The sequence below is a fragment of the Oncorhynchus kisutch genome, linkage group LG12 (genome assembly GCF_002021735.2).
Source record: "Oncorhynchus kisutch isolate 150728-3 linkage group LG12, Okis_V2, whole genome shotgun sequence".
Lineage (NCBI taxonomy): Eukaryota > Metazoa > Chordata > Actinopteri > Salmoniformes > Salmonidae > Oncorhynchus > Oncorhynchus kisutch.
Window position 1 is genome coordinate 23354865 of NC_034185.2, and position 18268 is coordinate 23373132.

Sequence of the window (18268 nt, forward strand, 5' to 3'; positions counted from 1 at the left end):
TTTGAGGAAGTCTCTCTACTACCTGTGCATCTGGAAAGCAACTGCACTTTCCTGTCAACCTGCTGACTGCTGCACAAATCACGATGACTCATTCTCACCCCTCTTGTTAATTAGGCAGAATGAAACACATAATTAAAGGGTAATTGACAGGGAAATTGATGAAGTAAATTGTTTCACCCAGGCAGAGTTTTAAGCAGGGTTGGGGTAAATTCCATTTAAATTCCAGTCTATTCAGAAAGTGAACCAAATTCAAATTTCAAATGTCCCTCATTGAAAAGCATTGAAGAGAATTGGAATTGGAATGTCAGATTACTTCCTGAATTGACTGAAATTCAACTTGACCTCAACCCAGGATTTAAGTAGAAAGTATTCTGCCAAATTCACCTGGAATTCCAAATGTTAGAGGATTAGTTCGATATTAGTTGCTGAGTCTGTCAGCAGAACCACAGCCGTGATAGGAGAGTATTGCATGTGTGTATAAATATTTCTGCGTAACAATACGGACATTCTGCTGTGGAAGTTGTGAATGGCCATTGAATCTCTGTCGCAATAGCATTTTGCAGTAGCCTATTTTTTGTGTGCTCGAGTCACAGAATTAGCTGAGGACAGATCTCTTTTCACTGGAACAGAGGAAAACGCTCAGGGTAGCTGATAGCAGCTATGGATTTAGTCCATCCTAGACCTCTAATACTTGTGAGAGGCTGGTTTTAGTCCGTCTATAAGATTTAGTCTGTCCTAGACCACTGATTCTCATCCTATTCGGACTTAGAGACAATGGAACAGCTTTGGCCTTGTATTCCTGATATGGGGGGTACTCCCGGGGCCATATGTGTACAAATGGACTTACTTTACTTTATAAATATCTGACTATATTTAACTATGCTGGATGTTCTTCTTCCTCTATTTTGGTTGCAGCATGAAATGCAGAAGAAAACAGTTATTACTCAGAATGTAAGCAATTTATGTTTATTTCTGTTTCATGGTGTGAAATGAATGCAGTCATTTTATTGGGATGGGTCCTACACAGGCAGTCCAATTCTGATATTTTTCCCATTTATTGTCAAAAGAGCTGACCTAATTGGTCAAAATACCAATTTGTGGAAAATATCAGAATTAGGCTGTGTGTGTAAACATAGCCATAGTCTTTTTCATGGGCTGAACTGATGACACACACTTCCACTGTCCGTCTCAGCCCCTCAGAACCTTAGCAGGTTGTTAGTACACCGAGAGACGGGTGCAGTCAAGGATGTACCTCGTCAATGTATTGACCTGTGTTGCTCCGAATAATATACCTGTGGAGCTAATATACAACTGTTTGTTAAACGGACCGATGCCAGTTAGAACGCTCTAGATATTATCTGCTAACACACACTTTAATTAGGCTACATATTACATTATTATGTAGTCATTCAGATGTGGTTTATTTACGTTTGTTGGTACATGTTTGGAATGGCTGCTTCCTACAATTACATGTTCCCAGACAGCACAAATCACCCATCCGCTGGAGGTTGAAAAGGCGCTGCGAAACATTGTCATGCACCAATACTCCAGCTATCACCTATCAGAGTTGTCATGGAAACATACAACGATCTGGGGGAGTTGTAGTATTTCTGCCACACACACACACACACACAACACCTCCAGACGCACAGGCACACACTCTCTCACTGATCTCTGTGTGTCTACTCCACTCAAGGACCACTTTCAATACAGGAAGGAATCCTCAGAGATACAGTAGCTGGTCCCTTCCCAGTCCACGTCTGTGGTTATTTTATGGCACGTACTCTACACACGTGCAGCATTGTGCATGTTCAAGGACTGATCATTTCTTTCAACGTGTTGTTGTGGTACTATGCTGTTTGTCTGTTCATATTCAGTACAATCCTTTCAAGCAGCAGTCTTTCTTTCGCATTCCTCGAGGCAGCCCTCAAGGTACTCATAGATTATTCATGATAACTAGGCATTAATAAAACAGCAACAAATCAGCCAGTGTGGCAGTTAGCAGGATCTGTTTTTGTTGTCGTTGTCGATTTCGTAAGCTGAGATGCATTATTAGAGGAATAAGCACACAGAGGAATCAGTCACTGCAAGATAATCGTGGTGCTGTCTGAAAGGCTATCAGTAGCCAAACCCTATTTCCAATCTCAACCCTGTGTAGTGATCCATCAGGGGCTATTCATCTTATCTGGTGTGTTAGTGGAGCATGACAGACGTCCTGTGAAGGCATAGAAATAACAACCCAACTGTGTAGGCACTAAATATAGTAGGCTAAATCATTCAAATGAATAAAACAGAGGCCACTAGCAGGTCTTAATAAAACCTAATAGTCCATGGATGTATTTATGTCTTCCCTAATGTGTCCTGACTGGGCTTGTGTGTATATAAAGGGACCTGAAATGATGATTTAGCCTTGGACTAATCCACCAAGATATTATTCTGAATCAATGTGCTGTGAATAATTCATGTATATTTACCAACACTGGGGTTGGGCTTTGCTCTTTCCATAGATTGATCTGATACTATTCATAGTACCAACATACTGTGATACCTCTCAACTTAAACCCAATGGATATTCACTGCAGTTTTACTGTTAATACTGAATCAAGTCAAAATGGGGGACTGCCACAGGTTATGACTGATAAAGACAAGGAGTGCTGTTTATTGTAGTAGTAGACCAAGGTCTATTAATGTTGCCTTTAAGTATTGAGTCATTTATCTTAAAAGGATGAAACTACAGAGATGAACAAGAAAGACAGCAGGATCCCACCTCATAAATTAGTCATTTATAACCAGTTTTCCATTTCAATTCATTTAAAATGGGTACACGTGTAATTGGTTTCTATATCGTTTTTCTAAATCAATAAGAAATGTTTGACATATTATTTGCAATCATACACAGATGAACAACAAGGTTGCCATGGTTACTTCAGCGCTACACAGGAAACATTATTCACAATGCGAAAACCCCTACCAGGCCCTACCCCAGTTCACAGTGGCGTTGGCACTGTTTGCAACTAGAAGCCCATGTCTGTGAATGTGTTTATTTCCCCACCAGACTGAACATGAAGATTAAAATAAACATTCACAAATGAAGTACAAGGTCACATGTTCATAATTGTTCATTAATGCACTCACAGCCCTATTTATAATTAGCTGCTTATAGCCAGCATACTGGAAACTGGCGGTGCTTTCTGCCATTCCCTTGTTGATCAATCAGCAGGGAGAACAGTCAACTGAAAGGAAGGAGTAATTAAAATAGGCTTTAGTCGTTCTACATCAGCTGTAAAAACTATGTTAATATCTCATAGAATACTTTTGTCTCATGAGCACCACTTTCAAAACTACTGAAATTATAGAAATGTTCCGAGCATCACTTTAAGATAATTTTTTACAGCTAAATTCTCATGGATAGGAAAGAATCTTTTAAGACAATAAACCTCTACAAAATAACAAATGTATTGCATAGAGAAAGAGAGAGAGAAGCTCAGTCTGTCACCTTTTCTCATGTTACACTGGATCAAATCTAATCTCGCTAGGGTTGTTAGAGAAGTAAATATGGCCTTTTGGATAAATGAGACGCCAAAATTTCAGTGTTAAAAAACTCCTAAGCTTACTATAGGAAAATCCTCTCCCTTGCGAGGATGCGTTATGAACATAACGCAATTTCACTTCGTTCTCAATGACTGGCGTTTTCAACATTTATTTAAATGTTTTGGGTTGGCCAATAGGGGGACGATAGCATCGTATATCAATGTTGTATGGGAACATAATTGCGCAAGGACAAAGGTTGACATCGCCCAACGTAATTTCATGTAGTTCTCCATTTCTGCAGCCCATATGCCTTCACTTGGTCTAAAAGACTGACATGAAGAGTGGATTTAAAGCAAATCTGCCTCAATGTTTACACGCAGCTGCCACATCACAAAACACTACACTCAACCATCTTCCATTTGAGGGGGGTGTTATGACTTATGTAAAGTGCTGCATCAGAGAGTAGAGTAGCAGTACAGTGGTTTGAGCTGCTCTCAGCTGCAGGTGTGTAAGCCTGCCTGTATCGAGAACACAGCACACATTAGTATTTAAAACAAAGTGTTTAAAAAGAAGTGTTTGAAGATGCTTTCCCTTTGAATGATGGTGCAGTCCACCATGCATTTGAATGACTGCTGCATATCAATTCAGAATGACTAGCATCCTGCATCCGAGTGCCTCTCCCTAGGCACACAGCTTTCAGATGGTGAAACACATCCGTGGTTATATGTGTTGGGAAGCAATGATCAGAGAACGGCAAACCACCGGTGTCAGTGCAAATAAAACATTCAACTAATATCTAACACATCCAAGGTTACTACAGCTTCACACTCAGTCCATTGTTCAATAGTTGATCTTTTGAGGTTAAATCCAGCAGGCCTTTCGGTGCATACATTACAGGGAGTAAAACACGTTCACCTTACCATAGACCACATTACATGTGAGGGGACATGCAGAGAACAAGATCAGACAACACAACTCCATAAATCAACCTTTTACATCGGTTCAATTTAGCTCGCAGGAAGATATTATCAGCTGTTCAGTCTACCTTCAGAAGACGCTGAGGGAATCCAACCCAAACAAAGCATATAGGTGTACTGCATATATGGGGTTTTCAGTAACATTTATTGATGAACCTTCCTATGACAACCCAACCACTGGCTAGTGAGGAATTGGGAGTTTCAGTCCCATGGGTAATTAGTTAGCATTATGGTGTAAATGCATACAGCCACCTGGAGTATTGTTTGAACAGGTAAAAAACCCAGGTTGGTGATTTACTGCCACCTGCAGTTATGGAATGTTTGCGTACAAGTATAATTCATTGGCAGATCCCTCCTGAAGTCCAAAATGGTATCATGTGATCCTTCCTTAACCAATAGGAAGTCCCACCCAGTTGACTACTTCAAAAATGGTTGAAGTCCTCAATGGCACTGCCCATGCTAAAATTGCCATTTGGGCACTAGTCCTCTATCTAGGATATCCCTACCGTGTAAATACTCCTGTATGCCATCTAACCAGAGAGAAAGGAAAATAAAATACTGAATCTGGGTTTTAAACAAGTTCATGAGATGAAAGAAATAGCAAAACACTTTAATACAAGAGTTAGTCAATCTTCACATGGATTAACAACAACAGACAGCAGCATTGAGGATTAAGGGGCTCAACATGCAGAAATCTTAATATTATGGAGAACGGGGTGAGAACCTAGTAATTCAACACCAAATAAAATAGTGTTGGTCATGGGGGAAATTGTATACAGTCAACTGATTTATTTTTCATCCTGATTGATTGCAAAGATTGGATTTTGTGTAACTTGCTGGCTGAGTTTCACACATGTACAAAAGCAGACACACACAGTCCACCAATAGTAACTCTGAATGAAGACACAGCACAACCATGTAGTCAGACATCCTTAACATGCAGAGTATAGTCACGTATCACAGAGCTCTCGTTCCACATCCTCCCATACCATATTGATCAAGCGCTACATTTGAAGCACACTTATATGAAGTATAATTTCCAGAAAAGCCTCAAGGTCCTCCATGCAGTCCTTTACAGAGATGGAGAGACCTGAAGAGCAATGTTGTTGTTTAGCATTAAACTTTCTGCCTGGCACATTCCTCACAACACACCGCTCCCTTCCAGAGCAGCAGAAAGCTTGATCCATTATCCTCATTCATACCTCAGGGGCACAACAGGATCTACAGCAAACAGAGAGAGAGCGAGAGAGAAGCAAAGCAACACTAGATTTACACCATACGGCAAACAATGTCCTTCAGGTAATGTTGGTTCCTCGTTAATACAGCTGATGCGGGGGCATTGGCCGATCTCTTCCAAGCACGCTGATGTTCAGTGCGTGCCATTACCTTGTCAGGGTCCGTACTACCCAGCATGCCTCACGGAGGCAGCCTGGTGACCCTTTCACGTTGCGGAGGAGCGGTGAGTCCGAGTAGTGAGTCCAAGTAGTGAGTCCGAGTGAGCGGGGGTGGAGGTGAGATTCGATGTGATGTGGCAGTACGCTGTCTGGCTGGCTGCTTGTTCTCTAGTGCCTGTACTGCAAACAGAGACCCGGGAGGAAGAGGGGCTAGGGCGGACCCCTACCCCACACCCTTGTCTTTCCCCTTCCTCTGGAGGGGCGGGGCCAATCACTCACTTCCCCAGCCGCTGCTCACAGGAGGCGTAGCGCTGCAAGGCGCTGAATAAGTCCTCATAGGAGACGCCTACATGGGAGGGTAAGGAGCTGCAGGAGAGAGGGAGGATTTTAGAGAGATATACTACAAAGACACTTCTAGCCTACCTCAGATGGCAATAGCTATGGGCAGTAGAGTAAAACCTATGAATATAGAATAATGTTGGTAAAATAGATACCAAGCAATAAGTGATTAACAGAAATGTCACCATGTTACATTAGTTAAAAGGCGTACTCCAAATACAATTATGAACTTTATTGCTGCTTAAAAAAAAAATCTCCTGTGATTCCCAAAAGCTGCTGCTTGAGTTAATGTCTAAAGCAGTTACAGCACTATATGGCCATCTAGTGTTTAATGGCGGTCAAGGCCCAAAATGTCCTTGCAAATCATTGACAATGATTAGGACTCTAGTGCCCAAAAGCCTGTTTAAGCATGGGTAGGGCCATTGACTACTTCAAAATAGCGAATGTCCTCAACTGGGTGGGACTTCCTACAGGTTAAGGAAGGTTCATATAATTCCATCCAGGTCATTAGAAGGGCTCAGCCAATGATTTAAACTTGTGAGCAAACATTCCATAACTGTAGGTGGCAGTACGCACCCTTTCAGTTTGTTAACCAACTTTTTGGGAGGCAGGTAGCCTAGTGGTTAGAGCGTTGGGCCAGTATGCGAAAGGTTGCTAGATCGAATCCCCGAGCTGACAAGGTAAGAAAAATGGATCGTTCCCCCCCTGAACAAGGCCGTTAACTCACTGTTCCTAGGCGGTCATTGTAAATAAGAATGCTCTTAACTGATTTGCCTAGTTAAATAAAAGGTTTTTAAAAAGTGGAAATAGTAGAAGAAAATTGACAACTTCAAAATGGAGCCTGTGTGCTGTGTGACAGATACAAAGAAGAGTCCTCTCTCATGTTGCAAATAGTCTTTCTGTGAAAAATAAATGTTGCTTTGTAAAGACCCACATTCAATAATGTGGGCCAGTCTGACTGAACTTCACGACTGCCAAATAACGATACATTTATAGTCAGGTTTCCATTGATCCAGGTTTACTCGACAAAAGCAATGTCCAGTAAATATTAGTCAATTATTACATTCTATCGTCTACATGCTGGCTTTCGTGGGCTATATGCCTACCTGAGACATCAAACAGATAGGTGGGAGGGCATACAGAAGGTCACCATCTTATTAATACACAATTTGCCTACATGGGTTAAGGAAACACTTCAACCACTACATTTTTATTCACTCGTTTTTTTCCCCGGAATGATGCCTTCACATCCAGTTATCTTCATCAACACAAGATAGTGAAATGGAAACGTAGCCTAGCAAGCAATTGTCGATTTTCTATTTTTATTGTTGTTATTTTAAATCACTGGAACAGTTCATGGAAACATAGCTAATGTCCAGAAATAGGATTTCTGCAATTGTTAGTGATGCATCATCTGTCAACGTCACATCTTATGAAGGCTGAACTGCATCATTTCCTCTCCGTTTCCATTAAAACAGCACTGCGATTTATACTGGATTCACAGCAGCGTTTTAAAAAGCCTTGTCAATCTGTCAAGACAGGAGACAAATTAGGCAGCAGGCAGGTTTACCAGTTAATCTGCACAGATAAGCACAAAAGGCCCATATCAATTCTACTCAGGAGGCAAAGCAAAGGCATGCACACACAAACTCTCCCTCTCTGTCACACACACACAGAGTGGTATGAGGAATAAGAAAGGAACCTCATTGTCATTCCTGTCCAGCTCTTCAGAGCAGCGGCTATCCCAGCAGTCTTCCACACGAGTGAGGCAGCCTTATCGAACGTGTGCACACAGACAGACACTGTACAATACTCACATGAACTCTGTCAGTCTGATGTGCCAGGGCAGGAATCCCAGGGTGCTTTCTACTGGGCCGAACTTCAGAACCAGGTCTGGATCTGGTGTACTCTTCGACTCTGCACATACAGACAGAGCAATGGAACAACCAGTCACTGGAAATTTCAGAGTTCACCGTTTAGAGCATTTCAGAGGCTAGTTTGCATAAGGACTGTGGAAAAGATTAAGAGATAACCATCTGAAGTGCCTTTTCTTTTTTTATTTTGGGGGGGGGGGGGGGGGGGGGGGTTAGAGAGCTACAGCAGCAGCTTGCCAAGCCCCATAGACACTGACTGTGCTGATGAACAGCTGCTCTCACTGGCCCAGAGAAGTAAACACACAATAACTTCACTGTACACTACACTGGATTTGATTGGATTCAACTCAACTGCACTGAAGTGAACTCTGCTATCCTCTGTAGTTTATATTCTGTCTGGAGACCATCCATCTCATCAGTTTGTTCACATTTCTGCCTTTGGTCTCATCGATCACCTTCTACAAGAGCTTTGATTTGTGAGTGTTCCACTAAAGTAATGGTGATGTGATTTACAGCTAGTGAGGGTGATCAGTCTTAGCCAGGGGCTAACGATGTGCAGAGCCTGGGCGGGCAGAGGGCTCAGGTCAAAAAACCCACATTGAGAGAGGAGCTCTGGCTCAGAGTGCTTCATCTTTTGATCAAACACTGTTGGAGCTGCTCTAACAGGGGGCTCCTTGACCTTCACCCAATTTCTGTCCTCCATCATTCCTGAGCTTCAAATCGAGTGAAATTGCTACTCTGAACACACATGCCAAAGGAGAGCTGGTGAGCTAAGCTTCACTTACTGTACCCCAGCTTGTAATAGTGCAGCACAGATTAATATCAGATGATTTACAGTCTATGATAACTACTGTTATGATCAAGAGAATGTCTATGGGTGTTATCCTGACGATTAAACAATTAAATAAAGGTCCCAGTCAACGAATAACAATACACTAAAGACCAGTAAGAACCAACGGCATGTCCTCCTGCTGATCTTGGGGCCTCCTCACCTCTGAGTAGGGAGTCCAACACAGTGACATTGATGTCATTGGATGTCTTGTCCCTCTGCTCCACAGCTCTACACAGCTGCTGTGCTGCCTGCACGATCCTCAGCTTCCCGTCGTCTGGGGACAGCACCTTCAATACAGACTGACACGACAGCACTGTGGAAACAGGAATACAGTCATAATGCGCCCCACGAACACACATACCGGTACTCAGGCACACACTAATCACAACAATCAATGGTAAACGTGTCAGGTGGCTGTTTGACTGAAGGTTAGTGGGTGGGAATGCCTGCTTTATAAACCTGCTGTTATAATATATGGCACGCCGCTTGAGTCTTTGGGTGTCAAACTATACACGTCAAATAATCACTATTTGACATGTCAAATAAAACAATTCTATTATAGAAAGTTGTGTGTGCTGAATTTGCATGAGCAAGCCAGGCTCCACCACTACGATCAGTAGCACTGTCAAAGCTGTACAAAAAATAGTCTGCAAACAAGCGCACACCGGCCACGAACGATGTGTTCACAATACCGCGTGGGTAATAAGGCATTATGTGTTCAACCGAATAGGAAAACGTTTGTGTGAGCATTTGAAATATGATCAGGATCAAAAATGCTTGCGAATATCTTTGATACAGATTTTATTAGCAACTTCTGCGGTAGCTAGTCTACTCAGACTGCTAAAGCAGTTCCCCCACAACGTCCTCCTTGGAGTTATCAGACTCCAAAACAACCATGTTGTATTGTTTTTCCTCTGGAAGCGTGTTCAAAACACATAGTAGGATGACCGATACAATAAATGTAGCTCAATTCAGATTCCCACAATAAGAGCTACAACGCCAATGTTCTCTGGGTGACACTGAGTAGACTGATACCCCATGTCATTAATTCACAATCCATAGATAAGGCCTTAACAGGTGTATCAAAGCTGGGACCAAGAGAGTGAAAAACAGCTTCTATCTCAAGGCCATCAGACTTTTTTTTTTATCTCACCTTTATTTAACCAGGTAGGCAAGTTGAGAACAAGTTCTCATTTACAATTGCGACCTGGCAAAAAAAGGCCATGGTGGCGAAGTAAATACAATATAGCAAGTAAAACACTGGAATGGTTGATTTGCAGTGGAAGAATGTGCAAAGTAGAGATAGAAATAATGGGGTGCAAAGGAGCAAAATAAATAAATACAGTAGGGAAAGGGGTAGTTGTTTGGGTTAAATTATATAGATGGGCAATGTACAGGTGCAGTGATCTGTGAGCTGCTCTGACAGTTGGTGCTTAAAGCTAGTGAGGGAGATAAGTGTTTCCAGTTTCAGAGATTTTTGTAGTTCGTTCCAGTCATTGGCAGCAGAGAACTGGAAGGAGAGGCGGCCAAAGAAATAATTGGTTTTGGGGGTGACCAGAGAGATATACCTGCTGGAGATCGTGCTACAGGTGGGTGCTGCGATGGTGACCAGTGAGCTGAGATAAGGCGGGGACTTTATCTAGCAGGGTCTTGTAGATGACCTGGAGCCAGTGGGTTTGGCGACGAGTATGAAGCGAGGGCCAGCCAAAGAGAGCGTACAGGTCGCAAAACGGATGGCACTGTGATAGACTGCATCCAATTTATTGAGTAGGGTATTGGAGGATATTTTGTAAATGACATCGCCGAAGTCGAGGATTGGTAGGATGGTCAGTTTTACAAGGATATGTTTGGCAGCATGAGTGAAGGATGCTTTGTTGCGAAATAGGAAGCCAGTTCTAGATTTAACTTTGGATTGGATATGTTTGATGTCAGTCTGGAAGGAGAGTTTATAGTCTAACCAGACACCTAGGTATTTGTAGTTGTCCACATATTCTAAAACAGAGCCGTCCAGAGTAGTGATGTTGGACAGGCGGGCAGGTGCAGGCAGCGATCGGTTGAAGATCATGCATTTAGTTTTACTTGTATTTAAGAGCAATTGGAGGCCACGGAAGGAGAGTTGTATGGCATTGAAACTCGCCTGGAGGGTTGTTAAGTGTCCAAGGAGGGGCCAGAAGTATACAGAATGGTGTCGTCTGCGTAGAGGTGGATCAGAGAATCACCAGCAACATCATTGATGTATACAGAGAAGAGAGTTGGTCCAAGAATTGAACCCTGTGGCACCCCAATAGAGGCCCGGACAACAGACCCTCCGATTTGACACACTGAACTCTATCAGAGAAGTAGTTGGTGAACCAGGCGAGGCAATCATTTGAGAAACCAAGGCTGTTGAGTCTGCCATGAGGATGTGGTGATTGACAGAGTCGAAAGCCTTGGCCAGGTCAATGAATACGGCTGCACAGTATTGTTTCTTATCGATGGCGGTTAAGATATCGTTTAGGACCTTCACCGTGGCTGAGGTGCACCTATGACCAGCTCTGAAACCGGATTGCATAGCGGAGAAGGTATGGTGGGATTCGAAGTGGTCGGTAATCTGTTTGTTGACTTGGCTTTCAAAGACCTTAGAAAGACAGTGTAATATAGAAATGGGTCTGTAGCAGTTTGGGTCAAGAGTGTCCCCCCCTTTGAAGAAGGGGATGAGCGCAGCTGCTTTCCAATCTTTGGGAATCTCAGACGACACGAAAGAGAGGTTGAACAGGCTAGTAATAGGGGTGGCAACAATTTCGGCCCGGCTGATTTGTAGGGGTCCAGATTTTGCAGCTCTTTCAGAACATCAGCTGACTGGATTTGGGAGAAGGAGAAATGGGGAAGGCTTGGGCGAGTTGCTGTGGGGGGGTGCAATGCTGTTGACCGGGGTAGGGGTAGCCAGGTGGAAAGCATGGCCAGCCGTAGAAAAATGCTTATTCAAATTCTCAATTATAGTGGATTGTTAAACAATCGTCACTAGCACAGAGAGACTTGAAATCATTGCCCACTTTAATAAATGGAACACTAGTCACTTTAATAAATGTTTACATATCTTGCATTACTCATCTCATATGTAAATACTGTATTCTATACTATCTATTGCATCTTAGCCTATGCGCACTGACATTGCTCATCCATATATTCTTATTTCATCACTTTACTTAGATGTGTGTATTAGGTATTTGTTGTGGAATTGATAGATATTGCTGCACGGTTGGAACTAGAAGCATAAGCCCTCACAATAACATCTCTAACTGGTTTTTAGGAGCATACACCCACGTGCCATCTTCTCATTGGTTTTAAGGAGCATATACCCATGTGGGTGATTGAATGATGAACTGTGGTAATGCACCTTAAAGTTGGTTCGCAAACGACGTATAAAGTCCAAAGAAGAAGAAGCCTGAAGGAGGAGAGATTACTAGAAACTAACTCTGTTTACCCTTTGATCTGTGGATTAATTGTTGGAGTAGAGGACCTTGTGCATTTCAGGTAAAATAACAACTCAATGTTTATATCCCAGGACAAATTAGCTAGATAGCTAAATTGCTATAAATGTTTAATGCTTTTCGACCTGTCGTTTCAGAGTTCGTTTTGATATTTCAACCTGCGCGTCTTGATCGCATCTGGAGTGGACGGACAGAAATCAACATGCGCGAGCAGTCTGGTGAGCATGTAAGAACTGTCTTATATATTATGGGTATTTTAGATGACACCTAGCCTAGATAGTTAGCTAGCTAACAATAGCTACTGAAACAGATTGTCATTTTGTTATGTTTTTGGAAAAGACCATTGTTTGCATCCATCAGCTAGCTAGCTTTTTTTATGACCAGCAGTGTCCAGCGCTTGGGGAAGTGTGTCTGCGCACGTGTGGCAGCAGAAGGTGCGCGACACAACTATACCAGCGTCATACGATACAAAACAGGTGAATCGTTGTGACATATGAAATGCGAGTGATAGTGTAATCAATGTGTCATAACTATGTAAAAAATGCATGAATGTGCTAAATTATTACGTGACGTGCAGTCATATTCAGATCCTGATTGGTCAACAAGCTTATTTGACACGATAAAGTGTTATATGACGTGTATCTTTGACATGCAAAGACCCAAACGGCGTTGCATAGTAATATGACATTTATGGGTTACAAAACAATTGAATAACAAAAGAACATAGAGATCCTATAATTCGTAAGTTACACAAGTGAATTATAGTTTCTATGAACAGGAAAAACAAGAATTCCTTGAAGAGAATTATTCTGGGTTGTGTTCCTTTACTACTCTATACGGTGTGTGTGAGACCATGTGTAATAACAGATTGACTTGCTCAAGAGATAATGTAGTTGCCAACAGCAGACAGCCAGTGAGACTACACAATAGAATAGATCTTAATCAGTCAATACAGGCTGGCTGCAGTCCACATGCTCTTCAATAAACAAATGCCACAGATGATGCAATCATGCTTTCAAGCCTGGTGTAATTGGAATCCATCTAAAAAACACAGTTAACTATAATTTTCGTAATCCGTTTCAAAATTCATTCAATAAGTGATGATGAATTGTGAATATTACTCCAATTAAGCCTTGCAATCTAAATTGCCCTAAAGGGTTTCATATATTATTTAGTATCCAATAGAATAGAATTGATTATTCATACTACATGTGGCAGAATTCTGAATGCCTCTTCTCTTCTTGGTTGTAGCCCTTCTAGTTCTTCTGGTTTAACCCGATTATGGCATAGTACAGGAGTAAGGATGGAGAATAGCAGCGAAACCACAGGGCATGTCCCATTGTTGCAGATGTCTGTTGAGGGGCCGTATGTATCAAGTGTTGAGTAGGTGTAGGAGTACTGATTTAAGATCAGTTTAGTGCAGTGTTTGTTAATCCTGGTCCCGGGGACCGAAAGGGGTGGACATTTTAGTTTTTGCTCTGGCGCTCGGAGCTCTAAATGAATGTTTTATTGGTAGCACTGGTGCTCCTAATTTTTAAAAGTTAGGAGCACCACATAACATTTCAGCGCAACAGAAAAATAGATTATTAAATTGATGGATATAGCTTATATTAGGCCTATATGAATCCTACTGCTCAGTTGATTAAGAATATTCCCTTGAACAAACATTCTGATCTACACCACCACTGGTAGCAACCTGGTAGTTAATGTTTGGCATTTAGCTCGCGATTAGCATTATGCCAGCTTCCTTAGACTGGGGGGGGATTGTTTGTGTGTAAAAAATTATATTTTTTTGTGGAGTGCCGCTTTAGACCAGCACTCCTAATCTGAGATGCATACAGCCCCTGCTGTTCAGTGTTCAAGTGTCTCACCTTGTTGGTCCTGTTTGTCAGTGCCATTGTTAAGGAACTCCACACAGAGCTGCTTGGAGCCTTCTAGATCTAGGAGCTCCTGCTGCTGCTTCAGGATCTCATCCATCAGCCTTGAGTTGTTCCTCCTGAAGACACCTGGGAACCAAAAGGGTCATGGCTAGAAGGGGTCCATCTTTAGTCAAATTAATGTCAGATTTTACTTTTTGTAGCAGGTTAGGAGAACTTATGCAGCAGTTTAGGAGAATTAACATAGCAGGTTAGGATAATTAGGTAAAAGTTTGCTAAAATAAATAAAAGAAAATTTACTTTGACATTAATTTCACAAAAGCTGGATCCCTTCTAGCCATGACCAACCAAAATGGAAATGTTATCAATTGGGAGGAGGGGGGAGTTTCAACCTCTCACTGGGGGTTAGAAACATTGGGCACATCCGAACTTAACTGAAAGACGAAAAAACAAGGAGATTTGCAACCTTTCAAAACTGATACCTAAAATTAACATAATAATTAGGGGGGAATAATGAATCATGTGCCAGATTTGGCTGTGAGAGACTGATGACACAAGTCAGCAGACATTGAGGAACCACACCACTGAGAAAGCACTCAAGGCGTAAACAATATGTTCAAACTAGCATGACCCAGTAAGAGTGGCTGTGGTGATTTTTATTTAACTAGGCAAGTCAGTTAAGAACAAATTCTTATTTACCATGACGACCTACACCGGCCAAACCCGGACGACGCCGGGCCAATTGAGCCCCGCCCTATGGGACTCCCAATCACAGCCGGATGTGATTCAGCCTGGATTTCGAACCAGGGACTGTAGTGACACCTCTTGCACTGAGATGCAGTGCCTTAGACCGCTGCGCCACTCGGGAAGCAAGAACAGAAATACTGTGTGTGTGTAACCTTCAGTTAAGCCAATTCCCTCTAGGCTCAGAGAATAGGTGAAAATGCCACAGGTCAAATCTTGAAAGCCTATTGAGTGTCGGGACTCCACTAGTTCATATTCTCTAATCTAGCTATACAACATTGTTACAGTTGATAGTTTATTTTCTATCACACTCCAGCAGTTTCTTTAACGACAAGACATGCCATTTGGGAATGAGGGCAGGGCCCAAAGAATTTATAAACTGGGTGGTTGGAGCCCTGAATGCTGATTGTCCGACAACCGTTGTAGATCAGACCATATACAACAGTATGACAAAACATTATTTTATTTACTGGTAATAACAAAACAGTAAATTGTACTGCTGTAATTATGTGGGTAACCTGTTTATAATAGCAACAAGGCACTTGAGGCCTAAGCAGATATGGCACAAATTATGGAAGGCTGGGTAAAGCTATTTGACTATCAGAATTGATCATAGATAGCTAGGTAACAGTTATCCAAGGCAACTAACAAAGTACCATGAATAGGAAAGTTCAACAATCGCGGATTACAAGCCAATGTAAATATGGCTGGCTGGCAAGGGTCTGCACTGCAGCGCACGTGACTGTCTGGTGGTGCTGTATTTAGAAACACTTCCTGGTGTCATTTAATATAAATAAAATAACTAAGAAATTAAATTATCTTACCGTAATTATCGTACACACTGACATAAGATATGCCGACTGCCATGCACCACACCACAAGGTTGGCTATATCTGTGTACCGTGGCTCCTCTTCCGCTATCAATAAACCGATATGGTCAGGCAGCTTCTCCAGAGATTTCCCATCCGCCCCCCAGCGATACCGACGACCAACGCGTTTACCGGGTGCTGGGACAATATTTTTTTGGTTAGGAAACGAGAGAGCCATCGGCACAATAAGCGCTGTTAAGGCTCGTGACCACAGTCGCCCATTCCAATTCCGAAGTCGGATTCGGAACCAAGTGATAAGCGTTCTATGAATGTGGAGAAGGACATGCAGAACCTGCCACACGAACTCGTACACTATTGCCATTATGCCGCCCTCCTCGACAAAATCTCGAAATTGAATAATTATCAGGTATCTATCGAGCTCTGCATTTCAAGTCTAAATATGGATGCACACTAATCTACTCCTGTGAGCCATTTAGTTTACTGCCAACGCCTCAGTTTACACGGCTGCCATCTTCATACAACCTTTACCCTCTGAACCCGAAGGATACACGTAGCTCACTGATTGGACGATTCAGCAAATATGAAATCACGCGAGATCTACGTAGGGTTGTTTTTTTTCTTCTATGTAAATGAGACAGGCAGAGAGCAGGTCTCGATCCCTCGACCTTCTAGCCCGAAGTCCAGCGCGCTATCGACTGTGCCGCAAAAGCATGCTCAAGCGGCAGAGTCGATATCCGCGCTTATAAACCCAGGGTCGATCACACAATTTAATGTGCATCCCGCCACCTATTATGCGGGATGGAAACAGGATCCCCCCCAAACTGAACAAATTACAAAAAAAATACAATAAATCAAACAACCTTTTTGTTAACAAATAAAACAGATCGGATCCCTGTGTAACCGGTGTGAAATGCCTAGCTAGTTAGCCGGGTGCGCGCTTATAGCGTTACAATCAATGACGTCACTCGCTCTGAGACTTTGAAGTAGTTGTTTCCCTTGCTCTGCAAGGGCCGCGGCTTTTATGGAACGATAGGTAATGATGTTTCGTGGGGGGCCGTTGTTGATGTGTGCAGAGGGTCCCTGTTTCGGGGCGAGGAGAGGGACGGAAGCTAAATCTGTTACACCTACACAGGTGTACACCTACACTTGTTTATACTGCATTATTGACTGTATGTTTGTTTTTACTCCATGTGTAACTCTGTGTCGTTTTATCTGTCGAACTGCTTTGCTTTATCTTGGCCAGGTCGCAATTGTAAATGAGAACTTGTTCTCAACTTGCCTACCTGGTTAAATAAAGGTAAAATAAAATAAATAAAAAACAGGCTCAAGGCGAATCTGGTAGGGCGGGTCTTCTGGCGCCAGTAGCCCTTGCAAGTCTTCAGATGTAAAATCCTTAAATCCCCCAAACTTTTCTGCCGCAGCCACAATAATGTCCAGTTTCATAGACTTCTTTGAGACTTGTGCTGTACAGTTTATAAATGTTTTAATGAATGCAACAAAATCCACATTTTGTAACACACACTAATCTTTTGTCTGGCAGCAAACATTTACTACAGGCTGTGGTGTATCCACTACCATATATTTACTAGCATCACTAGTCACTCAATGATTTGAATCGCCTCCGCATAGGAGATTTGATTGACCGCTCTAGCTTTTGCCACCTCATTCTCCTTCACCCTTAAAGGGCACTCCAGTAACTCAGGATCATGATCCCCACCACAATTGCAACACTGTCGTACTTCTACACAAAAAAAATTCAGTATACTGTTTTGTCTGCATACACTTGAAACATGGCCAAATCCTTTATAATTCTTACACTGCAGTGGTTTGGAGACGAAAGCTCTTACAGCGTATCTTACATAACCAAGCTTCACATGCGAAGGTATTTGCTCTTTATCAAAAAACAACAGGACCGACAGACTTTCTTCACTTTCTTCCAGTGGGTCAGACGCAGGGCACCAACCACACCAGGAATGATCTTCATCGCCCCTGAGATGACTCCTTTGACAGGTGCTCTACTTAAATTCAAAACACAACACTTCTGTTGTCTGGATTCGCTTGAGGCCCACTGCAATCTTCCCCTGTTCTTCAGAAATACAATTAATAAGACCACTCCTGGTAACTCTGACAGACCCCACTTTTCCAAGCCCTTGCTTCACAATCTTCGACCCCTCAAATGGGTTTCCCACATATGCATCCTTACTCAACAAACTTATCCCAATAAGAAGAGATTCATTATCATTCACACATATTACCCACTGCCGTTTTTGAAATTTTCATTTTTTGTTCTAGTTGTTGATACTACTGTTGTCCATGCAGAACATTCGTCTTCACCAAATTTGCTGGAAGCGCTACTGGATTCAAACTCAGCATCCACTTCCGCCATCACCCCACTTCCTG

General features: G+C 42.4%; 1 protein-coding gene across 2 annotated transcripts; it reads right to left on the reverse strand.

Moving 5' to 3' along the window:
• Positions 1-5092: 5092 nt before the first annotated feature.
• Positions 5093-16779, reverse strand: LOC109900727 (dehydrodolichyl diphosphate synthase complex subunit nus1). 2 transcript variants are annotated; one of them, XM_020496500.2, is made up of 5 exons: positions 15863-16779; positions 14289-14423; positions 9108-9260; positions 8059-8158; positions 5093-6268 (listed from the first exon to the last, which is right to left on the reverse strand). In XM_020496500.2, exons 1-5 carry the CDS (start codon positions 16227-16229, stop codon positions 6178-6180), a joined length of 846 nt encoding a protein of 281 aa, XP_020352089.1. In that variant the 5' UTR covers positions 16230-16779; the 3' UTR covers positions 5093-6177. The 2 variants fall into 2 exon arrangements, with proteins under 2 accessions (XP_020352089.1, XP_031693013.1); XM_031837153.1 differs by lacking the exon at positions 5093-6268 and adding an exon at positions 7543-7770 and having other exon boundaries at positions 15863-16580.
• Positions 16780-18268: the final 1489 nt, after the last annotated feature.

Coding starts and splice junctions, on each gene's coding strand:
- LOC109900727 (XM_020496500.2), bottom strand. CDS start 16,229: ATGGCAATAGTGTACGAGTTCGTGTGGCAGGTTCTGCATGTCCTTCTC. Junction 8,159..9,107: donor GTTGGACTCCCTACTCAGAG/GTGAGGAGGCCC, acceptor CTGTATGTGCAG/AGTCGAAGAGTACACCAGAT. Junction 6,269..8,058: donor ATCAGACTGACAGAGTTCAT/GTGAGTATTGTA, acceptor TCTCTCCTGCAG/CTCCTTACCCTCCCATGTAG.